Genomic DNA, 26,781 nt, shown 5'->3' on the forward strand with positions numbered 1-26,781 from the left:
CGGCGCGCGGGGCGGGCCGCCGTGGCGGGCGGGCGGGAGGGAGGGCGGCGGGCGGCCTGCGCCGGGGGTCTGTTTACCGCCTCAAGATGGCCGTGTGGCTTTGTTCTGTGGGCCGCGCAGCGACCGCGGGCCCGGCCCGGAGCCCTGTGGTCCGGGAGCCCCACGTGGGGGTGCGGCCGGCCCGGGGCCCTGCTGTCTAGGGGGTCGGCCTAGCTGCGAGCCTCGGGGCCTCGTCCGCGGCCGCCTGCAACTTCCTGGCCTCGCCGAGCGGCGACCGGGCCCACGGGGCCCACGGGGCCCTCGGGGCAGCGACCCGGTGGCGGGTGGAGCCGGTCCTCACCGTGTCGCCCCGGGCTCTGGAATCTTGCTCGACACAGGCTGCCTCGGGCTCGTGCGATGCTTCTCCGTGTGAGAGGAGTATAAAGGGCGTCTCTAGGCGTTCCATCGAGATGGGCTTCGGTTCCCCCAGAACCAGAATCTGCAAGTTATTACCACGTAGCCGACCGAGCTGTCTAATATCTCACCCAGGTTACCTGCTAGTGAATACCGCGTCTGAAACAGCTCCGTGACCCAGTGCATTATCATTATTATTTTTGTTTTTAGGGGTGGTAGTGGTGGGGCTTGTGTATGAATGCTACCTAAGTTAGAATTCTGGCACAGCAAGCCCCAGATGCCCTTCACGTTCAGCTAGATCGGTGCACAGCAGCCCGTGTTGGACTTGCTGGTTAAATAAACCGAATTGTAACGTTGCTTTTCAGCTTTCCCTGGCCGTGAAGTACAGTTAATTTGGTATCTTCAAACCTTGCTCAACTTTTATAGGAATCAGTGTCAAGATAAAGTGATCAACAGTAGTGATAGTGTTAGGGAGCCGAGGAACAGTTTGTAGGATTAAACTGGGTGTAATCTCGAGGAACTAGGTATTTCTAAATAAAACCGGTTCATTTCTTGTGAAGGAAGCCTCTGCCTCCACCAGAAATGGGCTTTGACATTGAATGAGGTGTGCTTTTTTGGCGTAGGTCGTATTGCATGAGCTTTTGATTTTTGATTTGCTACAAGAGGTTGAGGCTGTCAAGTGTAAATATAGGAAAAAGAATCACCCTTTTCGGAGTACTTTTCGGTTGCTTTGAAATATAGTTCAGCTCTTCAGGATAGCATACCGTCCTGCTTGTGCTTCGGGGTTGGACAGTGACTCATTCTGATATAGGTGACTCTAAATTACTACTATGTGCACTAGTCAGAGTTGACATTGAAGAGAAAAAGTATGTTTTAGACCAAAGTTTGATGACACTACCAACCTATGTGGTGTGCCAGAAGTTAACCTTGTAGTGTGTGCAGAGTGGGAGGAGTCAGTCAGTAAGGAAATCCATTTTCTGTAGAGGATTGAAAAATAGCGGTCAGATTTGGAGTATTTGCTTTCATTATACTTATGATAAAAATAATGAACAATGTTAGAGATAAATAATCTCTTAACAGCCCATCCGTAGCCACCAATGCTGCAGTTGGGCTGTAGATTTGAGTGTATCTGACTCTGATCCTGTCATGTGCCAGGGTTCAGTTATATCTAGAAGCTCCATATTCAATTCCGTTCTTCCAGTCTTTATTTGTAGAGTTAAATAAAGGCTTTAACATTATGCCTGGATGGATACAGCCCACGCTCATACATATATGCATATGTGTTTTTTAGACAGGCTTCTAAAGTATTTAGAGAGAACAGATGAAGTGGTAAAACAAATACTGACCTTGAAACATTTGTATTCCACAAGACCAAGTTTCACATCCATCACCGTTTTTGAAAAATCGTTTTACCTTTGCTTTGTGTAAGTTAAATTAATACTGGGTCTCCTCTTTTGGCAGTTACAAATATGGACATTAAATAGTTTTTACATTGCCATTAGGCAGTGAAAGGGTGATGTGCTTCCTCAAGTGGATGCTTGTAATTATTTGCATCCCAGTTTTTTTGGTAATTAATTTAATGCCTGAGTAGATGAGAGTCTGGGCTTTTGCTCACATCACACTAACTCCTTGTTGTTTATGTGTCTTCGTAGATTACGTGCACTCTACTTGCAGGGGTGCTTACCAGGACTTTAACGGTGAGTGTCCTCTTGCATTTCCTTTTAATTTTGTTGAGGGGATATAGTTTGGTATTCTCTTCATATCTATAGAAACACAGGTATTAATGCAGGAAGCCTGCCCACTTTGTTTCAGATATTCTTCTCACTCTTGATTTATAAATCTCAGTGTTAATGTCATACTATATATCGTGTTTGTTTTTATGGTGTGTGTGTGTGTGTGTGTGTGTGAGAAAGTGTACATGTAGACTTTCTAGAAATCTCATAAATTCCATCCAATTATTCTGCCACAGTGATATCTCCAGTTCTGTGTATAATATTTGAACTTGGGGTCAGAACAAGAAGTTAGATTACTTGGACTTTGTATCTGTTTTATTTTACTTAGAATTCTTTTATTTATCTGTTACCACTTTCTCAGTGATTGATTTTCACGAAACTGGCTGAATTACTTTTGTTGACAAGACATTGATGTTCAGTTACATAGATTTAAGTAGATTTTTATCTTGGTTCTATGCAACTTTTGTTGTAAAATGTGTTGGCTTTGTTTTTGAGGCCATTTTTCTCTGACCATCAAAGGAAAACATAAAGAGCCTTGGATACTTGTTAACAAAAGCCTGATGTTGGCTTGTGATTAGCAGTAGTTGTAAGAAATATGCAGAATACCATGCATATTGTTTTGATAGTTATTAGTGTTAAGGCCTAAGATGATAACAGAAAAAGGAAGCACAGAATAATTCGGAGGTTAGAAAAACAAAACATTGCCTGAAAGACATGAGGGAGTGGTAAATATCTTTGACTACCAGACAAGTGCAAAATCCGGCTATTGTATCAAATACATATTCATGAAACCAAAGCAAGTGCACTACTAAAGTCTGTGCCATTAAAAATGTTTGTGTGTGCGCACACGTGCACGCCTGCTTTTCTGTGTGTATGCCATGTGTGTGCAGTGCAGTGCTGTTGCACTCCAGAAGAAGGTGCGGGATCCCCTGGCGCTGGGTTACACATGGCTGTGTGCAGCTCCATGTGCTCTTGCTCCGACCTGCTGAGCTGCCTTTCCAGACCCATTCTTATGGAGATAGTTAATTTTTAGCATCTCTAAAAATTAAGAGATACTTCAGATTTGGGAAGGGCTATTGTCATTTAGAAAGTAGTATGCATTTAATGAGCGCTGAAGAATCTTTTAAAGACAGTGATGTAGTATGACTAACAAAGTTTAATTTTGTGTCAACCTTAGGCCAGATTAGAGGATGGGAAATTGGCTAAAGAAAATTGTAATACATTTGTAGATAGGGAAATGATGATGCTCATTTTTAAAAATGTTAAGATGTCTCCTAAAAGAAACTAACAGAATGTAGAGGCTAACAGAATAATGAGTAGAAAACAGTTAAATAAAAGTAAGGTAGTTTAGTTAGTGGGTTTCTGGAATGATAGAAAGCTTTGCTGGAGAATTAGAGGTGATTTCTATAGGTAATTCTTGGAATTCAAAATTACATAGGTCAAGTTTACTTCATTACTAACATTAAAAGCTCCCTAATATTGCATCTTATATATTTTTTCTAATGTAACTCCAGTAGTGATTCACCTCTGAAGATATTGTCATAATCCCTTAGAAATGTTACCACATGAGTATTGTTCAGGCTATATAGCCTAGACCTCTTGGTGCTTAATTTTAGGCAAAGGGTCCTCTGAATATTGACCTCTGGCTAATGTCCCCTACTTGGATATACTTGGAGGTCTTAGTTGTTTGCATTTTATAAGTGAGAAACTTAATTACGGGGGTTTGGTTTGACTTCATTTAACAATACCTTTTTAGTACTTGCTGTGTATCCAGGTAATGTTCTGAGACCTTGGACTTTACCTGTGAACAGAATGGACAGATAATTCTGCCTTTGTGGAACTAATTTCCAGTCTAAAGGAGTTAAACACACAGATATAGTTTTAAAAATAATGTATGTTAGAAGATAAAAATTTTGAGAGGAAAGTTGAAGAAAAAGATGACATTTGAGCAAAGACTTGGAGGAGGTGGGGATGCAGACTCTGAGGCAGTCTGAACAAAGACTGTAGACTTTAGGAAGTACTAACTAAGGTTGTGTTGGTTCCAAATGAAGCCAATGATATATTGGTAGCCTTGGGTTTTCTGTCTTTTTACTGAAATAGAATAGAAGGCTGTGATACAGATTTTCTCCACAGCAGGTCTTAGAAGGATTTTTATTTCTCATCCTCCATGCTTCCTTATTTCATCCCTTCTTATGTAAATAGCAGATGGAAAAGCGAAAACATTCTTGGTAGAGGGAAATGCGAGAACAAAGGTAGGACTGAGCTTCAAAGAGGAAGAAGACTGTGTGACCGGAACAGACTATTTTTGCTGAGCAGTTTGAAGACAAGTTTAGAGAGGCGAGGTATAGCAAAAAGGCATTGAAAAATCAAAGGCAATCTGCTTATAAATAAGAACCAACAGAAAACAAAGTCCTAGCAGAGGTGTGGTAGTGAGCACCACAGATGGAAGGGGGAAGCATTTTTGGTAGAAGGAGCAGTACGTGGAAACATGGGTATATACCTGCTGTGCTCTGTCAACAGCAAGGAGCCTTTGTAGGTAGAGTGGAGCAAGTGAGGGTGTGAGGTAGTCCTTGGGGTTAAGAGGTGATAGGGCAGAGCATATATGGTTTCTCAACCTGGGCACTGTTGATGTTTTAGATTAGCTGATATTTTATAGGCTAATGTGTGCATCCCTATTTTGTGCAATCACTGCAGAATGTTGGTTCCTATGTGGTAGATGTCAGTAGTACTTATGTGCCTAGATGTGAGAACTAGAAATGGTTATAGACATTGCAGTGTTCCTTGGTAGGTGAGTGAGAAGGAGGGAGGTGGTGTGGTGGAGTTGCTTCTGGTTAGCAATGCAAGCGTGAGACCCCGACTGTGAATCCCCATCACCCCAGTCAGCAGTAGAGACTTGCTGTGCTCACTCGCTCCAAGGCTCAGCCAGAGGCCATCTCAAGGGAGTGAAGCAAAGACAGTTAGAGCAGAACATTTGATGTCCTCTGGTGTACACACGCACGAGGGGGGTGAGGGGGGAGAGAAAGAGAGGGAAAGAGAGATTAAGTTGACATAAAGTGGGAAACCATCACTGGACATGACTTATATTGTAACAGTTGTTCTGGCTTTTATCTTTACAGAAGGGGAGTAAAAATGGAAGTAGGAAAACGAGTTGGAAGACTTTGTAGTAATGTAGGGGAAGGTTACAGTAGTAGGCAATGCTGTCAGCACAGGAGCGTGAAAGGAGTTCCATTCAAGACCTGATGTCACACAGCTAGTTATTTTGATCATACTTTAGTTTTTGCTGGATATTCCATAACTCAGAGTGTTATTTATGTAAGTATGATCAAAATAACTGTGTAGTAGATAGAATACAGTTGATTCAAATGATTAGGGCAGATTTGTTTTCTGAATAAATTACTTTCTCACTTAATGGTAAAGAGATAAAGTCCTTATAGTTACATTTTAAAAATTGTTTTAAAATGTATTTTGGTAAGTTGGGAGAAAAGTTATTTACAGGATTTCTTTCTCGTTAGCACACTGATTCTGTGTGATAGACAGACTCTCTGTCTTAACTGATTACTGCATGTGAGCAGTGAGAGAGCTGCTGTGGTGAGAAGCGGCTCTTGGTATTCTGCACAGTGCCTGAGCGGTGAGTGCTCAAAACACCAGTCATCTTTCGGCCCTGCAGGGAGATAAAACACAGATTGAAAAGTCAAAGCTAAGATAGCCGCTGCTAACTCAGACCCAGCAGAAGTAACAACCTCTCTGCTTTCTCTATCGGGCTAAAGTTCACGTTGAGGTTCTTTTTTATATGGAGGACTTGCAGGAAATTTTATGTTGATAATGTTATTTTCATCTAAGAATTGTCCTCTGTATGAGAGGTACAGGCATATGACTTTCCAAATTTAGTGTACCATACAAAAATCATATTAATAACATCAACTACTTAGGAAACCTTTTAAGTGTTGAGTGACTGTCAGGTTGGCAGTGGTAGATTCAAATTTTGAGTTTTTTCAGTTTAAAGTAAGAATTTGTCATTAGCAGCAAATAGTTTCTCTCTCTTTTTTTAAAGGAAAACTTTTTTTTCTTAATTTTAATTATTTATTATATGTAAGTACACTGTAGCTGTCTTTAGACACACCAGAAGAGGGCATCAGATCCCATTACAGATGGTTGTGAGCCACCATGTGGTTGCTGGGATTTGAACTCAGGACCTCTGGAAGAGCAGTGTGCTCTTAACTTCTGAGCCATCCCTCTAACCCTAGTTTTTTTCTCTTTATAGCAACAGTTTTATTGCATTTGTGAGAAAATGTTTACTAAATACCCATGTCTGAAAAACATGGGTTTGCAAAATGTAATTTATTCTTTGACAATTTCATACATGATAGAAATGCATTTTTAGTATATTCGTCCCCATTATTCTTTCTCATTCCTCTTGAACTCTCTCTGTGCCTCTTCCCAATACCCCCTTTTATGTTTATGTCTCTTTCTGTGACCTGCTGAGTTTGATTAGAGTTGCTTGAATGAGCATGGGTATGTATTTAAATAAACATGGAACATGGGCAACTTACCAGTGGATACCTTAAAGAAAATGACTCCTTCTCCCTGAGCAGCCATTAACCGCCTGCCAGTGGTTCCTCAGCCTGCTGGTTGTGCTTTGCGTACCCCTCTGCAGGCCAGACAGCATTGCACAGCACTCCTCCTGATTCTTTGGCTCTTATGTTCTTTCTGCCTCATCCTCACAGTATTCCCTGAGCGGCAGGGGATGATACCGAAGTGCTCTATGGGGTTATGCCTGCTCAGTACTTGGGCCCGTTAGGAATCTCTCCACTAACTACTGCCTACTATAAACAAGCTCCTCTGACCAGGACATATCAGGAGTCTGCACCAACTCCTTTTAACAAGACCACAATAAGGAATAGGTTCCTAGGGCCTGTTACCCAGCTGTGAGCCTTTGGCCAAGTTTATAGTACTATGAAAACCATAATTTTTTTCTTCCATTCTAACTACTGAAAAGTGTTCTTTATAAAAACTGCTTAACACTACAATGGCTGTTTTTGGAAAGAATTGATACTTTAGTATGTAGCACAATTGCTTGATGTGCATTTCCTGTTTCATTACATTGAGTAACAAAAAGATGTAGTTAAATCACAATTAACAATTATTCTGTCAAGGGCATTTTTAAGCAAAGGTGATGTAAAACTTGGTTGTTTTTCGTGTGTATGTGATATTAATGTAATGGCTGCTAGATTAGCCTGGTTCTTCATACTTCCTTGATTTGTACTGAAACGCCAGTTACCCACAATATTTGTATACTTTTTAATGTAAATGCTATAAAAAAGGCAAATATTCTTGCTATTTATGAAAAGAGTTTTGCTCTCATGGATTCCTGGAAAGGGTCTCAGGAACTCTGGTCAGCAAACCATTCTATGATAACTGCCCTTCTAAGATTAAAAACTAGAAAATTTTCAAGTGTGATGGTGTGTGCATTTAGTCCCAGCATTCCAGAGGCAGAGAGGCAGGCAGATCTACTTGAATTTGAGGCAGCCTGGTCTGTGAGCTCTAGGACAGCCAGGGCTACAAAGAGAAACCCTGTTTTGAAAAAAAAAATATGGGCTGGTGGCATTGCTCAGTTTACTTGCTGCCAAGTCTGACCATCTGAATTTGTGACTTTTCCTTGTGTGTGTGTGTGTGTGTGTGTGTGTGTGTGTGTGTGCCACACCCACCCTACAAATAAAGATTAGAAGTGAAGGATGAGGCCACAACAGCAGACTCTTGCGGTACTGTATAAACCTTTAGGATTTTGGAAATGGAAGAAAGATGATATTCTTCTGAGACTACCATTCAAAGTTTCCTTGAATAGCTTAGTAGTTAAATAGATTTTAAAAAGTAAAAAGACTACAAGCAGATAGTTGGGTTGGGAGAAAGAAATGTTTGATGTAGTGAAAACCAACATGATGTTCGATAGAACACCCACAAAACACCAAGAGACCCATTTCTTCATCTTGGACATTAGTTTGCAAACCTCAGAAGTGAAAAGATTAAATAATACTTTCATTTATTTGATTAAAGTCACTTTCTGGCTTAAAAGGCAAGATTGTGAGTATTATTTGTATAAAGTCATCATCTTTGTTGAGAGTTACACTAGTTGTAAGTACAACTCAGCACTTGTAAAAATATAAATTAAGGTTTTTAACTTGGTATATTGTTGTATTTAATAAAAATGCAGGATAGTAGTAATGAGGCATTTTAAGGGACTTTACAGAAAACATTTAAATAATATTTTTATAGTCATTATCAATTAATTTTGACCTTTAGTTTTTTAGTATATGTTTGCTTCCTCCTATACTAGAATTTTTTATTGTTTGTGATGCAAAAATTTACACTCATTTCTTTTATTCAAAAAATTGAGAATTGAAATATTCATTGAGGCCTTGTTCTCAGACATAGGGCCAAAAGATTGGTTTTAGTTTGTGATTTTACTTACTAAAATATCTTTATCCGTAACTGTGAATATTTCTAGTTGAAAATATAAATGTTCTTGAGATTTTAGATATTTTGGGAGCAATTAGTACAGAAAAACAAGTGTAGTATATTTACATTATAGTATACTCAGGACAAAAAGAACTGCTGGCATTTACTAAATGCTGACGTTTTGAGACTAGCAGTTATACAATAAGTTCATATGTTACCTTTTTTGTAATACTAAGTTCCAAATATAAGACATTAAAATAATAGCCCTGCAGTCCACTAAATATTGATTACACTGAAAGTAATTTTAAGATAGAATTTTGTAGTTGATGGTCTCGTTTTCTTTGAAATATGAAGCTTTGTAAGCAAATAGTTTTCAATAGATTATCATTTTGCCATTTTTTTAATCTTTATTGAGTTAAAATGTTAATGCAGATGATTGTTTTAGTTGATTTGTGTGCATATATTGTGGGGTTTTTGTGGGTTTTTTAAAAAAAGATTTATTTTATTTATATGAGTACATTGTTGCTGTGTTCAGACACACCAGAAGAGGACATCGGATATCATTACAGATGGTTAGGCCAGCATGTGGTTGCTGGGAATTGAACTCAGGACCTCTGGAAGAGCAGTCAGTGCTCCTAACCACTGAGCCATTTCTCTAGGCCCTGTTGTTGTTGTTTTTGTTTGTTTGTTTTTTGAGACAAGGTTTTTCTATGTAGCCTTGGCTGTCCTGGAATTTGCTTTGTAGACCAGGATGACCTGAAACAGAGATCTGCCTGCCTCTGCCTCCTGAGTTCTGGGATTAAAGGCTTGCAACACCACTGCCTGGTGAATATTTTGTATTTAATGAAACATTTTTTGAAGAAAATGGTGTATTTTATTAATAATCTCTTGTTGACTCTTTCAGGAATGGATCGTGATTATGGCCCTGGATCTTACGGAGGTCTGGCATTCAAGGATATTTATCTAAAAATTCTTCTTTTGAGTGCCAGTAAAGGTGAGCAGCATTTAATTTTTTTCTTTTTAAACTCTTATAGGGCTGGATCGTGACTATGGCCATGGATCCTATGGGGGTCAGAGATCCATGGATTCCTACCTAAACCAGTCCTATGGCATGGACAATCACAGTGGTGGTGGTGGGGGTAGCAGGTAATAAATTGCTTAATCACTTGGCCAAATAATTAGACAACTATAAGATTCTGGATGTATTAAGTATTCCTTAGGCTTTTATGATACTTGAATTTTGCTGGTATTGAATACTCACTTTAAATATTTAAAGGTTCTAATTAATGGGCATAAAATTTTTCTCAGTCTCATGGCAGACATTATTTTAGGAGATAGCATTTATCTTTTATTTCAGTGTAATAGAATAATACATTCTTTAACAGTGGACACTTTAAAAAGAACTTTTAGTTTTAGTTCCTTATCAGTCAAAATGTCCTGATGAAATGATAAAAATATTGTTAGAAATATTTATTTATGAACTATTGTTGAAAAAAATTGGGTTTTTTTTGTTTCTGATGTGGGCACTGTAACAGTAAAATAGCCTGCCAAGAGTGGCTTTATCTTTAACCAGTCTAGCAGCTTTCAGTTTCTAAGAAACATTTAATTTTAGTTTTTAAGCAAGTTTGAGGAGCATATTGTAATAATAGAACTATTCTTTAAATCATGTCCAAATTGTTACAGGCAGCTTCTGCTTACATTCAAAACACTTGTGCTTAAAAATTAGGGGTGTTGTATTAAAGCCATGGACACTGCACCTTTAACTATAGTCTAGACTTTCTGTTTTAGTGTTGATACTCTGTGAGATTTAAGTCAAACAACCACAGGTCTTAGGGTTGCTCATATTTTAGTAACTTTAAAGGGGTCTGTTTTTTTGAGATACAAAACTTGCTTCTAAATATAAACTAGTTAGACATTTGAGGTCATCATCCTTCGTAAACTGAAGGGTCTGGATTCCTTAATGATGGGCTTGAGCGATGCTGGTTTTTCTGTGTGCTTCACGTGTGCCACTGTGGTTTATAGTAGAGTAAAATCAAGGAAACAAGCAGTTAATTACTGTCCTTTAAAATGTTTATATGACTACCAGGCTTCAGAATTAAATAGTACCTTCAATTGAATGACCTGTAAATCATTGACCAGTATAACTTCATCTAAATGTTCTAGTGTATCGGTTACGCCCTCTTACATTGTAAGTGTGCTGTACATAAAGTATTTCTGTAGCAGTTATCATTCATTTCCTGTGTAATTGTGAGCTTTTAAAAAACCGTTTTAAGATAACAAGCAACTTCTGTAATCCTTGTTTTGGATTGTGATAAGTAAAATGATTTGCTTTTTTCTGTTGAGACAGCGTGCTTACCTTTTAGAGTAGTTTTATGTGATAGTTTTCTGATAGGAAATACTTTTTCAGATAATTGCAGGCATTATAAAATGTATTCTTTCTCATCTGCTTTGAAAATCATTTGTAGAGGGTTTATTATATGTTAGTGGTCTTTTACTTTTACGTTCTATTTTACATGTTTAGTCTTGTAGATTTGTTAGATATACTAGTCTATATCAGAGTGTTTAAGGACTGGCCCTGGCTGAAGTTTGGCAGAATGTCAAACTTTATAATCTGAGATAATTCCTCAGCTTTGGCTATTACAGTCAAAATGAGGCAGTTTTGTGATATAGATTATTGAGGTGCAAAGAATCAGTGTCACAAAGAACCCCCCATTTATGCAGCCTTCAACTTGTGTCCCTACGAAAAGCCAAAATATTGTAAATATTTTGTAATTTTCAGAATTAGGGAAGGAGTAAAGAAAATTTAATTAGTTTGTAAAGTTTAGCAAATAATCTTTTCTAAGACTAGGGCTGGGCTTTAATTATTAGACAGATGAGTCTTATTAAAATAGAAAAGCTGCTAAAAGGCAGAGTGTAAAACTAAAGTTAACTGAGCTCAATTTATATTTAGAAACTGACTCAGATAGCTTTCTGTCTGGTCTCATGTTGAACTGCCCAGCCCTAATCAAGTGTGAGCAAAAGTAGAACTATGCAAACCACTATGGTATAAATGAATTTTAGTTGATAAATGTCATCTGATAATTTGTCTTTTGAATTGTCTAACATTAGTAAGCTTACTTTTGTTTTTTCCCTCACTGTGCAACTTTTTCAGGTTTGGACCTTATGAGTCTTACGACTCCAGGTCTTCTCTGGGTGGGCGAGATCTGTACAGATCTGGCTATGGTTTTAATGAACCCGAACAAACCCGCTTCGGAGGTAGTTATGGTGGTCGATTTGAGAGCTCCTACCGGAATAGCCTTGACTCTTTCGGAGGTAGAAACCAGGGCGGGTCTAGCTGGGAAGCACCTTACTCCCGTTCAAAATTGAGGCCTGGGTTTATGGAGGACAGAGGAAGAGAGAATTACTCTTCCTACAGCAGTTTTTCTTCACCCCATATGAAGCCTGCACCTGTAGGCTCTCGGGGGAGAGGAACGCCTGCTTATCCTGAAAGTACGTTTGGAAGCAGAAGCTATGATGCTTTTGGAGGACCATCCACAGGCAGAGGCCGAGGCCGAGGAGTAAGTACTACAGAACCTTTCCAGATTCTTTTCAATAGTCACTCTTTTAAACCCTTTCAAGACCATGTTTTCAACGAGAACAAACACTGTTTGTCCCAGTGTATTTTAACTAGAAGCTGAGTTATAACATTTTAGGTTGGCTGCAAAAGTTTCCCAGCACCTTAGAAAATAAGTTGCAGTGTGAGATGATTATTCATGGAGTTATCTCAAATCTCCCTTTATGAAAAAGGTGAGGATATTAGGTTTGGTCTAAAAGGGGTTAAAAGGAGTTGCATTTTTCCTTGTAAACACTAGCAGTTTTGCTAGTGAGATAGTTGTTGGATTATTGTAAAAGCTTACAACCCTTTTTGAGCTTCTGAGTAGGTTAAAGGTGCAATGTATGATATTTATCCTTTGTAACTAAACTCTAGCAAGTAGAATCCCTTCAAGGTTCTATGTTTCCTGTTAAACACACGAGATCAAAAGTCAGTGATAGATGAGGAACGCTTAGCCATGTGTACGTGGTGAAGAAGTTGATGTGTATTCTAGATGGCAGAATGATTCGAGGTCAATATTATTTTGGTGACTTGCTCTCTTACTGTATGTCCTATTGACTTTTAATTTCCTCTAGCTTTATTGAGAAAGAATCTCTTACTTGAATATACGTTTATGGTTCCTTCCTAGGAAGTAATATTTTGCAGGTTATTGCCAAACTGGATAAATATACTATCTTATAGGTGTTTAATTTCAGAATATAGTGTAACAGTTATGCTTTGTGGTTTTGGGTAACTTGGTGATAAATTTTTACCTATTTAGGGTGTATAGATTATGGGATTATGTAGTTTGGGCATATAAATGCTATCGTATATTTATTTTTTATAGTATAAGATGTTTTATTAAAGTCAGTTGTTTATTCTTCTTGCAGAAAAAAGTAAAATACTATACTATAGTAGGGATGTGGTGTGACTGTTGATTAGCCATCGATCATCACTGTAGCTTGTCTTCCTGTAGGAAGTTTGCATTTTTAACAGTCACGCCTTACTTCACATAAAATGCATTGCACCTTTAATGTTTGTGCTGAAGGTTTTTCTGATGTGACCATATAAATTACATGAAACATTGATGTGAATCTCACAGGTTAGGTAGATGTTTCTAATCATATATCACTGTATAAGCAGCAGTGTTGGTGCTCCATGCGTGATGATTTGTACGTTAGTTCAAAGTAGTTGGAGGAGTAGGCTTTGGGTTTTGAAACTGAAAATACATTCTAGTTCAAAAATTTGGAAAAATATTTAATATCTTCTGTGCTGTATAATTTTAGGCAAAGGATTTTTTTTTTTTTCTTAATGAAGACTCAGGCATCTCTTTTGTTTCCTTGATAGTAGAACTGAGTATTCCTGTACTCTGTATTTACAATTCTGGTCTGAGTGGACTTCTCTCTCCTTCCTTCTGTTAGCCAAGTAGATAAACTGGTAGGATCTTCGTTCTAGCCTTCACTTGTACAATTCCCATTGGGACCTTCTCTTTAGATTACTCCTCAATCTTTACCTTCTAAAAGTAAGACTAGCAGAATAAATTTCTACGCACATGGCCTCTTGGTAGAGTGGATTTTGTTAATGGTAAGAGAAGAGGAAGGGGCAGAGTCATTTGCTGGTGTGACTCTTCGTCTGTAACCTTGTTTCTTGGGCTTCTGGGGTCCTACTGTGTCTGTCCTGTAGGTAGGAGTGTGAGTGGCACGTCAGATGCAGTCCTTTATCTGAAGTGTCTTGGAAGCGGGGCTTGCTTGTCTTTACCTCGCCTCCTCCATGCTGATGCTCCATCTCATCTTCTCATTCCCGTTTTCAACAGAAAGAATCCTAAATGATTCTTTTTTCTCTAAACTACAAATATGATCATCTTTTAAGCAAGGTTTTAGTGAAATAAAGGTTTCTTCTAAGGTCTTTGATGGGAAAACATCAAGTAGGAACTCTGAAGAGGAGTTGTCAGAGAGTTGTACAAGTGGTGACCTGACAGGCACACGGTGGTGTTTATGATCTCTAACAATTTTGAACTGTAAAAATTTTTTAAAAAAGGACATACCCACCCATGTAATATTGGAAATTCTAATTTATTGGAATTAAGTTCATGTAATAATTTATAAAATTTGTAAATGTGCTTTCTCAGAGTGGACATGTAAAATTCAGTTACGTTCCACAGAATTTTCAGGTGAAAACTAGTAAATAGGCGACAAACGAATTGTATTAATTCATAGTTAATCTATTGACATTATGCTAATGTTTTTTGATTTCACAAATTACAGCATATGGGTGATTTTGGAAGCTTCCATAGACCTGGAATTATTGTTGACTATCAAAACAAACCTGCCAATGTGACGATTGCTACTGCAAGAGGAATAAAAAGAAAAATGATGCAAATATTTATTAAGCCCGGGGGAGCCTTTATCAAGAAGCCTAAGCTAGCGAAACCTATGGATAAGATGAACCTCAGCAAATCACCTAGTAAGTAAGACTATTGCTCGGGACGCTTCATCCTATTAGAACACACTGATCTGTGGTGACTCTTAGTGTTCACATAGAAAAGTTATAGCATGAGTTATAGCTGAAAATAACTGCGAACCCCTCATGTAGTTATTAATCGATTGTTACTATTCAAACGTATGTTTGACTGCTTTGTATGTATGTATGGATGTATGTATGTACGTACGTACAGTATGCATGTAGAAGGGCAGACTACAACCTGCAGCACTTACTTCTGTTATTCCAAGCTCTGTGGGTCCCAGGAATTGACTTTAGGTCATCAGGCATGGTGGTAGGTGCCTTTCCTTGTTCATTCATAGTCAGCCCTCAACTGTGCCTTTAAAATTAATGTGCACTGGTCAATTAATTTTTCTCTGAGCCTTAGTTACCTCTCTTTCTTGAGACAAGGTCTCACTGTATAGTTCTGGACGGCCTAGAACTTGATATATAGACCAGGCTGGTCTTGAACTCGCAGAGATTCACTTGTCTGCCTTGTGAGTGATAAGACTAAGGGCATGTGCTATTACTCCCAGCATCATGGATTTTTTAAAAGGCTTTGCAGATTCCTTTGATTCGGATTCCCTTCTTGATGTTATATTTATTGTTGGAGGAGTGTATGTTATACTGTACAGAACTCTCTGTATCAGGACAAAGGGAAGAACATTTTCCTAGTCCTTGGCAGTAGATCATATGTTTCTTCTAGAAAATTCATTTGTTTTAGTTTTCTGGAGATGATAGCTCTTAGAGATAATCATATTTCTGTTATTACAGAATTGGAAAATTCAAGCCCATATAAAGATGGGAATAAGATAATTTTTACTAGTGCCAAGGGGTGTGACACACCTAGTAATAAGCTTAAAAAGAAATGAAAAATTTACACTTTACAATTTGCAGTCTTAGTTCAAACAAAGAGGTACTGGCCCAATGACTGACATGTATGGATCTGTGGGAGAGAACTGAGAAACAGGAAGGGAGCCATACATGATCCACTGGTTTTAACAAGACTGTGGAGACGGACTATTTCGCGTAGGAGAGAACAGTCTTTGTGCCGAGTGGTTAAACTAGCTGATTGCTTTATACAAATGCTAACCCGAAAGAACTGCTAACCCGAAAGAACTGCTTCTAAGAACAGAATTAAAACCCTCTTAGAAAGCATAGGCAAGTATTCATGACTTTCTAGTTAGTAAGGAATTTTTATACAGGACACCAAAAGCATGAGCAACAAATAAACATAAAAACTACATTTCATCAAAGTTAAAAACCTTTGTGCTCAAATGCCATCATTAGTAGAAAGTGAAAAGAAATTGTGAATGGTGTATAGACTTGGGAGCCTGAGGCAGAAGGATTGTGAATTTGAAGTCATATTGGATACATAAGGTTTCTTTTCTTTTCTTTTCTTTTCTTTTCTTTTCTTTTCTTTTCTTTTCTTTTCTTTTCTTCCTCTTTCTTTTCTTTCTTTTTTAAAAAAGATTTATTTTATGTGTATGAACACACTGTCACTGTCTTTAGACAGTGAAATGACCAGAAATGGACATCTGATACCATTACAAATGATTGTGAGCCACCATGTGGTTGCTAGGGTTTGAACTCATGACTTTCCGAAGAGCAGTCAGTGCTCTTAACTGTTGAGCCATCTTTCTAGCCCAAGACTTTGTTTCTTTTACTCCTCATAAAATGTAAAAAAATATTTTTGCCCACTTTGTATCTAAGAAAGGACTTGTATCCAGAGTATATAATGAACTTTAACTCACTAACAAAAAGACATAAATACCTTAATAGACAAAATATATTCAATATTTCTTCAAAAAGACCTGTAATTAACCAGTAAGTCCATGTAAAGCTCACTAGCAGCCACTTGTCAGATAAGTGCAGACAGTACCATCTATGTCATGTCCTCCACAGCAAGGAGTATATAAAAATGTCTTTAACCAGCCTAGCATGTCTATGGAGAACTATAAAAACAATTGATTCATTGAAAAAAAAAATCAATTGACTTAGAGAGAGGGAGGGAGAGGGTGCACATGTGTCAGAGGACAGTTTGTTGGAGTTGGTTCTTTCCTTCTAGCTTTTTGGGGTTCTAAGGATAATTTGAGGTTGCCAGACTTGCATGACAAACACTATCTGCTGAGCCATTTCACTACCTCCTTCTCCCTCTCTTGAAAATGTGATCATGTTCTGTAGTCCTGGCTGGCTCATTATTGGCCTATAGAATCTGAGATGGTTTCCATTTCAAGGTGGTCAAGTTAGCTTTGGCCACAAATAGACCAGCTCAGGGTAATCCTCCTGCATTGGGTCCTGATCATTGGAATTATGGCTATTTGCCAGTGTGCTTGGTAGCTGTGGAGAAATTTCTACACTGTTGTAAAAATATGAACAACGGGGCGTGCACTATGAAAAAGAGCCTGGCGTCCCTCAGGTGATTAAACTGAATTATATGACTCAGCAATCCATTCCTAGAGATATACCCAGAAAAACCTACTGGTCCTCACAAAAGCATATATGTACTGTGTAGTGTTTGGCCAAGGATGAATTGTATATACAAAGAGAATACAGAATAAGTTCTTTGCAATACAAATGATATTATATTTTTCAAACTTGTCTTGAGAAAACTATAAACTTTTTTTTTACCAAAACAACTTTAAAATCTGAGCTTCTTATTGAGTAGTTTCTTTCTTGTAAAAAAAAAAAAAAGCTTTATTTATTTATTTAAAACATTTTTAATTGGATATTTTCTTCATTTACATTTCAAATGCTATCCCAAAAGTCCCCTATACCCTCCCCCCACCCTGCTACCCAACCCACCCACTCCTGCTTCCTGGCCCTGGCATTCCCCTGTACTGGGACATATAATATTTGCAAGACCAAAGGGACCTCTCTTCCCAATGATGGCCGACTAGGCCATCTTCTGCTACATATGCAGCTAGAGACAGGAGCTCTGGGGGTACTGGTTAGTTCATGTTGTTCTTCCTCCTATAGGGTTGCAGACCCCTTCAGCTCCTTTAAGTACATTGTAGCTGTCTTCAGACACTTTCTTCTGGCTCTGGCCCTGCTCACTTGCTGTAGAGGGGAAAGAAGAGGGCATCAGATTTCATTATGGATGGTTGTGAGCCACCATGTGGTTGCTGGGATTTGAACTCACAACCTTCCAAAGAGCAGTCAATGCTCTTAACCGCTGAGTCATCTCTCCAGCCCCTTATTGAGAAGTTTCATTGAAGGAATTGCTTTAAACAACAGTGACGATAGTAAGAATTCCTCCTAAAAGGAGTCAGTGAGCAATCAAGCCTAGAATAGTTTCTAATTAAATATATTTTAATTTAAAAGTAGGTGCTTATTGTAATTTTGCAATACCAACAGTGTATTTGTTTTTGAATGTTTTATCTCCATTTAAATTAAGTATTAGTAAGTATATACAATTTGATAAAAGCATGTTTTTAAAGTGTATTTTTTTCTTTTGGGGGTACTTTTCCAGATTGATTTATTTATATTTTCTGTGTATGAATGTTTTGCTTATATGCATATTTGTATACCATATGCATGAATGGTCCTCATAGAGGCCAGAAGAGGGTGTTGTGTCCCCTGGAATTGGAGTTAGGGATAGTTGTGAGCTCTCAGGAGTGTTAGGAATTGAAGCCAAGCCCTTTGCAAGAAGACTCAGTGCTCTTAGCCATCTCTCCAGCCAGCTCCAGATTTTAAGTGTTAGTATTTACTGAATGCTTCCTGTACATGACACTAGTTACTTGGTTTATTTTTAAGCCAAGCTGATGAGGGGTAGTTATGTGTGCCAAACTTTATAGAGCTGACAAAACAGCAAAGACAGATAACTGGAAGTGGCAGAGCCAGGTTATGCTAAGGCAGCCTCTGTGCCTAAAAGCTCTGCACCTGGACCTCTTTTCAACTGTAGCAGAGTTTGCTTCACATTATTTCCCAGAATTTATTTAATTATTTTGAATGTAGTTATCCCATGCCTTGAACTTTGTAGTGGAGGAGGAACTTAAAGTCTACATGCTCCTGCCTCTGCTTCCTAGGTGCTTGAAATTTTAGCACGGGGCACTGGGCCTGATTTATTTATATTTTGTGCTATGTATTTATATATGTGTTGATGGTGGGGGCTACATGTGTTCATGTATGTGGAGACCAAACATGAACATCAGGCATCTTTCTCAGTTGTTTGTTTATTTGAGGCAAGGTTTCCCACTGAACCTGGAACTTAGCAATTTTGATTTGATTGTTTGGCCAGCAAGCTCCAAAGATCCCTATATGTCTGCCTCTCTAGCCCTGGAATGACAAGTGTCTGCTGCCCTGCCCAGCTTCTTAAGTGGGTGTTAGGGATCCTGTACTCAGGTCTTTATGCTTGTGTAGCAAACATTTCACCCACTGAGCTGTATCTCCGCAGCACCTCCCTCCCGCCCTCCTGCCTCTCTCCCTCTTCATTTATATATTTGCACCTGTGGTACCCATACCTGTGTGTGCATATGCAGAGGGCAGAGGATAATTTTGGGTTTCTTGCTGTATCATTCTTTATGTCCTTGAGACAAACTCCTTCACTGAATCAGAAGTTAGACTGGTAGACTGCAAAAACCCCTGACTCCTTTCTTCACACCCCAAAGTGTTGTTTTAGGCACTGGTGTGACCACAGCCTGCTCTTTACATGAGTGCTAGAGATAGACCCTCCATGCGTGTGCAGTAAGCACTCCTACCCATCTCAGTTTCATTTTTAATTTTAAAGAACTTTTTCTCAGGGCTGGAGAAATGGCTCAGTGGTTAAGAGTTCCTTCTGCAGAGGACCCAGGTTCGGTTCATAGCACCCACATGGCAGCCAACAACTGTATGTAACTCCAGTTGCAGGTTTTGGCCTCCATGAACACTGCATATACATTATACATGTGGTACATTTACATACATACAAACAAACAAAAAATATATATAAAATAAAAATAATTAAAAAAACTTTTTTCTAATAACAGACATTTTAATCTGTCATTAAAAATAGGAAATATAGTACTAGATGCTTTGTCCAGATATATTGGATATAAAACACAAGAATAAGCACAAATAAGCAGATTTAAACAAAAATATGTAGTAGTTACATAGAAATGAAGCAGACGTAGAAAGTCACAATGTATTAAAATGAAGTTTTTTTTTCCCCCCTAATCTTAGCAAAAACTGATCCTAAAAATGAAGAAGAAGAAAAGCGGCGAATTGAGGCTCGGCGAGAGAAGCAAAGACGTAGACGAGAAAAAAACAGTGAAAAATATGGAGATGGATACAGGTTTGTGGTCACTAAATCAAAGATGAGGCTTATTAATAGGTAGATTTTTAAGCTAGGTGTGTTTCCTAAGCATAATATCACATAGACCACATAATGAGACCCTATCTCGAAAAAGTTTACTAAAATTGGCAAATATATTTTACAGAATATGAAAAAGTTCAAGTCAACAGAGATTTGACTAAATTAATAAAGGACTGGGGCTAGGGCTGTTGGTAGAGTGTTTGCCTTCGATACACAAAGCCTTGATAAACTACTAGTTACTCAGTACTGCATAAACCAAATATACCAGTACATAACTATAAGCCCAGCACTTGAGTGGCAGAAGCCAGACTATAGTCTCGAGATTTGACTACAGAGACACTGATGTTCTCGACTAGGAAAGCTTGTGTTTTATTAGTGTATAAGTTTGCTAGAGAAAATTGTGAAGGAATGATGAATGAATAGGCATTGGCAGTTTTGGATAATGACACATTGAAGGGTTATAATGTGGGCTTGGGAAGTGGGTTGGTGGGTAAGCGTATATGCTGCACAGCACAAGGAACGGCCCACATGCGAATCCCCATCACTACAGAGAGATGGCGAGCATGCTGTCAGCAGTGGGCACAGGAGGGTCTCAGGGAAATTGTTCATGAACCCTCAGGTACACAGATGCATCAGGGAGGCACACTGATAAGTGCTTAGTGTGATGCCTAGCACTGAAAACAGGCTGTGATAGGCAGGTGACAGAATTATTAGCCTGTGAGTAGACTGCATTTATATTAGCATGTAGTACATATATATAATGATGTGCTAAATAAAAAGATTTGATTAAACAACAAACTTTTAGAATTAGTTTAGACCCTCATATCCTGTGTATAGAGATTAGAAATTTAAAAAAAATGTAAAAGAGTAAAACAAAGGATTTTCTTCTCTAACATTTTCCAGGCTTAAAGTCAGTTATTATAGGTATGAAAGAAATGATGAGGGCTGGAAAGATGGCTCAGCAGTAAAAAGAATGTGTTGCTTTTCCAAACCCATGTTTAGTTCCCAGCATGTTGTGAGTGTGAGGCACAGATGTGCCTGTTACAATCTTCAGGGGATCCAGTGGCCTCTTCTGGCCTCCTTGGATAGCTCCCCACCCCTACCTAAATAAAAGTAAAATGAATTTTAGAAAGAGATGAATAGATCTGACTGGGGACTCAAAATCTTTTTTTTTAACAAGAGATTTATTTATATTTCATGAATATGAATCTTTGCTTGCATGTATGTATATCCATCGTATGTGTGCAGCAGCTGCAGAAGTCACAGGGCATAGGATCTTCTACCCTGTGGGTGCTCTTAATCACTGCGCCTTGTGCCTTTTCCTCATCCACTTTGGCTTGTCCTTGCTCAGCTCATGTTTAGGCAGTCGTGGTGGTGAGTTTTTATGGTGTAGCTTCTGACATGACTAGGAGACACAATTTCACAGCAGATTGCCCGATCCTTTGGCTCTTACAGTCTCCCCTTCTTCTGCAGCGTTTCTGAGACTTAGGAGTCGTAGGTTTGGAAGTTGTTTTGGGACTAGGTTCCGTAACTCTGCGTTTTGCTTGATTGTGGTTTTCTGTAGTGGTCTTTGTGTGTTGCAAAGGCACGTTTCCTTTATGAGAGGTGAAAACTGCACTTACCCATGGCTATAAGGACAAGTGTTTTAGTGTACTTGGGCCTTGTGCTGGTTTGGTAAGTGGTGGTTGTAGGTTCTTCTTCAGATCTATGACCTCATTAGCCTTCGGTAGTTGGCTAGGTTTCTAGGATTGGCCATGATTCTCTCTAGTTGAGTAGGTCCTAAGTCCAATTAGAGAGCTATTGGTTACTGCCGGGGTGTGGGGGTGCCTGCTGCATTTAAAGAGAACATGTAACTTTTGTCTTTCTGGGTTTGGGTAACTCACTCAGTACTTTTTTAAAAAACAAAAACAAAAAAACTTTTCATCTGTTTACTTGCAAAATTGATGGTTTCATTTTTTTGCAGCTGAGTAGTATTTCATAGTGTATATGCACCATATTTGCTATCCATTTGTTAGTTGAAGGACATTGAGGGTGTTTATATCTCCCAGCTACTATGACTAGAGCAGTGAACACATCTGAGCAATTATCTGTGGAGTAGGATGTTGAGTTCTTGGGGCCAGGAGTGGTGTAGCGGGGTCCTATGGTAGATTTATTTTTAGCTTTTTGAGAGTTCTTCACACTGATTTCCATGGTAGCTACACTTGTTTGCAGTTCTGTCGACAGGAATGATGCTTCCTTTTTCCCTGCATCCCCTCTTAACATTTGTTGTTGGTTTGTATTTTTATTTTTTTAATTTTTGCCATTCTGATGGAGGTAAGATGAAATCTCAAAGTTGTTTTGCTTTTTTGGTTATTGCTAGGGATGATGAACATTTTATGAGATTTTTCTTAGCCTTCCTCCCCACCTCCCTTCATTCAAGACCACTTTGTTCAGGTCTCGGGCCCATATTTTGAATGCCCCCCCCCCCCCCGAAAGTCCTATACACCCATACCCTGGATATTAATCCTCTGTCAGATGTGTAGCTGGCCAAGATTCTCTCACATTTTCTGGGTTTCCCCCAGTTCCTTTAGCTGTGCAGAGAATTTTTAATTTTATGAAGTCCCATATGTTAGATGTTAGCTTTAATTCTTGGGCAAATGAAGTCTTATTCAGGAAGTCCTTTCCTATGCTGTATCGTGTAGGATAGATACTGCCTGTGTTTCCTTCTAGCATTTTCAGGTTTCACTTGTAGGTGTCTGATCTGATAGATGAGGGTCTGTTTCCATTCTTCTGTATGTGGACTCCAGTTTTCTCAGCACTGTCTGTTGAAGATGCTTTCTTTTCTCCAGATTGTGTTTTTGGCGTCATTGTCAAATATAAAGTGGTTGAAGCTGTGTGTGCTCATGTTTAGGTCTTCAATTTTGTTCTTTTGTCTGCTTGTCTGTTTCTGTGCCAGCACCATGTTATTTATTACTATGGCTCTGTAGATCTTAAGATCTGGAATGGTTTTTTGTTTTGTTTTGCTCAGGATTGTTTTGGCTATCAGGGATCTTTTGTGGTTCCATATGAATTTTAGGATAGTTTTTTTCTTTTCTTTTCTATTTTTGTGAAGAATGAGATGGGGATTTTGATTGAGATTACATTGAATCTGTAACCAGCTTTTGCTAAAACAGTCATTTTCCTCATGTTAATTCTTCCAATCCCTGAATGTGGGATGTCTTTCCATTTTCTACTGTCTTTTTCAATCTCTTTGTTCAGAGGCTTAAAGTCTTCATTTTTGAGGTTCTTCACTTCCTTGGTTGAGTTTATTTGGGGATAATTTTCTTGGAGGCTATTGTGAATGGGGATGTGTTCATGATCTTGTCTTTGTATGTTTGTTCTTGGTGCATAGAAAAGCTGTTGACTCATGCAAGTTGATTCTGTATCCTGCCACATTGCTTTATTTGTTATTTATAAAAATTTCCTGGTATAATATCTGGGGTCTGTATAGTTACAATCTCATCTGCAATAGGGATAGTTTGATTTCTTTCCCTATTTGTATCCCTTTAATTTCCTTCTCTTGCCTTATTGCTGTAGCTAGTACTTAAAGCACAACATTGAAAAGGAGTGGGGATAGTAGACATTCCTTGACTTCAGTGGGATTGCTTCAAAGTTTTCCCATTTATGATGCTGGTTGTGGGTGTCTCATACATAGCACTTACTATGTTGTTATGTCTCCTCCAAGCCCTTGGGGGCATGTTGGATCTTGTCAGTTTTCTGCATCTAATTGTTGTCTTTTATTGACTTGAGTATGTTGAACCATCCATCACTGTACTAAGGGATAAAGCCTACTTAGTTATGTTGGATAATATTTCTAATGTATGTCTGCATTTTCTTTGCCAGTATTTTAGTATATTCGAGTCTTACGTTGAAGGATATTGACCATTTTTTCAAAGGGGGTAGGGAGCTGTTTATACCTGATTTAGTATTAGGTGATAACTGGCTTCCTAGGAGTTTGGAGGTGCTCCCTCTGTTTCTAGTTTTTAAAATTGTTAGAAAAGAGTTTGATATAGTATTTGAATGTCTGGTAGACTTCTGCTGTGAATTCATCTGGTCCCAGCCTTTTTGTTTTTAACCTGGAAAGCTTTAGGTTGCTGACTTTTTGCTTTAATTTTGCTAGTTTTGCAGAATCTAGAAATCTATCCATTTCTTTTAGGTTTTCCAGCTTCATGGAGTACAAGTTTTTAAAACATTTCCTTATAATATTCTGAATTTTTTTGGTGTTTGTTGTAATGGTTCCTCGTTTATTTCTGATTGTGTTATTTTGGATCCTCTTTTGCCTGCCTGCCTTCCTTCCTTTCTTGGGGTGGGGTGGGGGGAGCGCTTGTTGAGTTATGGGTCAACAATCTTTTTTATCTTCTCAAACAGCTCTTAAATTCAGTGATTCTTTGGACAGTTTTTGTTGTTTCTATTTCATTGATTTCTTTGATTTTTATTATTTCTTGCTGTTGTTTGGGTTTGGGTTTTCTTTTTCTTTTTTTCATGCCTTTGGCTTGCATCATTGTCATTCACACGTGCTCCTTAACTGGTTAATGCAGACACCTGACCTGCAGACTCTTCTTATGGGGCTGCACTCAGTGTGCCATGGGGTTTGCTGTGTCTGCATTTTTATTTAACTTTAGGACATTTTTATTTCTTTCTTGTTTCATTTTCAGCAACACATTCTTCAGTCTCCATGAGTTATGTATTTACTAGAAATGGGTTTGCTGTCAGCTTTAAATTTTATTGCATAGTGGTTAAATAGGATACAAAGAGTGATTTTGGTCATTTTAAATTTGGAAAGATTTCTTTTGGTTCCCAGGATACAGTTTATTTTAGCAAAGCTTCAGTGTGCTACTTTGTAGAATGTATATTCTTTGGTGTTTGGGTGGAATATTCTGTAAATTTCTGTTAAGTCCATTTGCTGTATGATGTTAGTTAAATCTGATGTTTCTCTATTTTTGTTTTAGATGATCTGCTTATTGGGGAAAAGTGAAGAATTGAAATCCCCTATTTTTTGTTTTGTTTTGGTTTTAGTTTTTGAGACAAGGCTTTTCTGTGTAGCCCTGACTATCTTGGAACTCAATCTGTAGACCAGGCTGGCCTCAAACTCAATGCCTCTGCCTCTTGAGTACTGGGATTAAAAGCTTGTGCCACCATGGCCCTTTTGAAATCTCCTACTATTAATGGATTGATGTTAATCTGTGTTATTAAATCCAGTAGTGTTTTTTTCTTGTTGTTTAAATAAAATAGCATGCTCCAGAATTTGGTGCATATATGTTAAGAATGGTAATGTCTTCTTGGTAACTGTCTCTTTTATTAGAATGAAGTATCCCTCGTTATCTTTTCTGTTTGGTTTTAGTTTGAAGTCTGTTTTGTTAAGTTTTAGGATTGAGAAGCCTGCTTGCTTCCTGGTCCCATTTTATTAGAGTTCTTTGTCTATCTTTCTACTCTAAGGCAGTGCCTATATTTAAAGATATAATGGGTTGCTTCTTGTAGACAACAGATAGATTTTGTTTCTTGCCCATTTAGTAAGCATGTGTATTTTGATTAGAGAATTGAGGCCACTGATATTTAAAGTTATTATTGAAATGTATTTGTTAATTACAGTCATCATGTTGTTGCTTCTTGGTGTTGTGTTCTCAGTGGTACTTTGTGTCTGGTTTTTGCTTTTTTTTGGTTTTGGTTTTTTTTTTTTTTGTTTTTTTTTGTTTTTGTTTTTGTTTTTTGAGAAAGGGTTTTTCTTTGTAGCCCTGGCTGTCCTGTAGACCAGGCTGGCCTCAAATGCAGAAATCTGACTATCTCTGCCTCTCAAGTGCTGGGATTAAAGGCTTGTACCGCCACTGCCCGGCCGTACTTTCTGTCTTAATTATGGCTTCATATTTTTTTCTGTAGTCTCTGCTATGCTCAGTTTCTCTCTTCAGCCCAAATTATTACTTCCTGTGTTTTCCTTAGGTTTGATTTTTGGATATATTTTTTGTGCTGCTTATATCATGGAAAGGTTTTCTTTTTTTCGTCAGTCATGGTAGATAGTTTTGCTGTGTATATTAGTCTGGGCTGGCTGTCATAGTCTTTTAGGACTTGGGATGCATTGCTCCAGGCTTTCAGATTTTCCTTTTAGAAACTGGCTGTTATTCTGATAGGTTTTGTTTATGTGTGACGTATGGTTTTCTCTTGCAGCGTTCACCTCGCTTTCTTTGTATGTCTGATACTTAGTGTGCTGCTTATGCTAAGCCAGTGGGGAGCGTCCTTACTTGTCTCGTATGTTTGATGGTCTGCATACTTGTATCTGTATTGGTGCGACTTCCCTTAGTTTGGGGAAGTTTTCTTGTGTAATCTTGTTGAACATATCTACTCTGTGCCATTGACTTGGGATTCTTTTCCTTCCTCTGTGTCTATAATTTGAAGGTTTGAGTAGTTCATGGTATTTCACTTTTCCTGTATGTTTCTTTTTTATGGTTTTTGTTTTTTAATTTTTATATGTCTTATTTCTTTGGTCTAGGTCCTCTCCTCTACTCTGTGTCCTGATTTATTTTATCTTCTGTTTGATTCTCTCTTATCAGGGTTTCCTGAGGGTTCTAGCTGAGTTACTGGACTTTCCCTCTCCATCTCAGCTTGAGTCCTCCTCAGTGTTTCTGTCTCCTCATGGAGTTCCATCCTCAAGACCGGGCCTGTCTTCATCATTTCCTTCAGCCTGGTGTGTGTTCTCTCAGGCATCACTAGGAATTTATTCTCTTTAAGTGCTGTTTCCTTAATTTCATTGATATATTTCTTGAATTCTTTGGTGAAGTTTCTGATTTTCATTTTAAATTCTGTGTCCTCGGTTTCACTTAGATAACTTCTAAATTGGCAAACATAACATT

At 38.3% G+C, this 26,781-nt stretch overlaps 1 protein-coding gene across 5 annotated transcripts in view; it reads left to right on the top strand.

Annotated features, from left to right (window-relative positions):
• Zfp326 (zinc finger protein 326) overlaps window positions 1–26,781 on the top strand; it is a 39,263-nt gene that overhangs the window by 148 nt on the left and 12,334 nt on the right. The window contains exons 1-8 of one of the 5 annotated variants that reach the window (XM_006535128.4): window positions 71–528; window positions 1,685–1,817; window positions 2,046–2,090; window positions 9,484–9,519; window positions 9,614–9,725; window positions 11,731–12,136; window positions 14,415–14,613; window positions 19,789–19,900. In XM_006535128.4, the coding sequence (XP_006535191.1) occupies window positions 9,486–9,519; window positions 9,614–9,725; window positions 11,731–12,136; window positions 14,415–14,613; window positions 19,789–19,900 (863 nt within the window). In that variant the 5' untranslated portion in view covers window positions 71–528; window positions 1,685–1,817; window positions 2,046–2,090; window positions 9,484–9,485. Of the gene's footprint in view, window positions 1–70; window positions 529–1,684; window positions 1,818–2,045; window positions 2,091–9,483; window positions 9,574–9,613; window positions 9,726–11,730; window positions 12,137–14,414; window positions 14,614–19,788; window positions 19,901–26,781 lie in introns of those variants that run through there. The other 4 variants (XM_006535131.3, NM_018759.2, XM_030254703.1 and 1 more) reach the window with 4 other exon arrangements.

This window comes from Mus musculus, chromosome 5 (assembly GCF_000001635.26).
Source record: "Mus musculus strain C57BL/6J chromosome 5, GRCm38.p6 C57BL/6J".
NCBI lineage: Eukaryota > Metazoa > Chordata > Mammalia > Rodentia > Muridae > Mus > Mus musculus.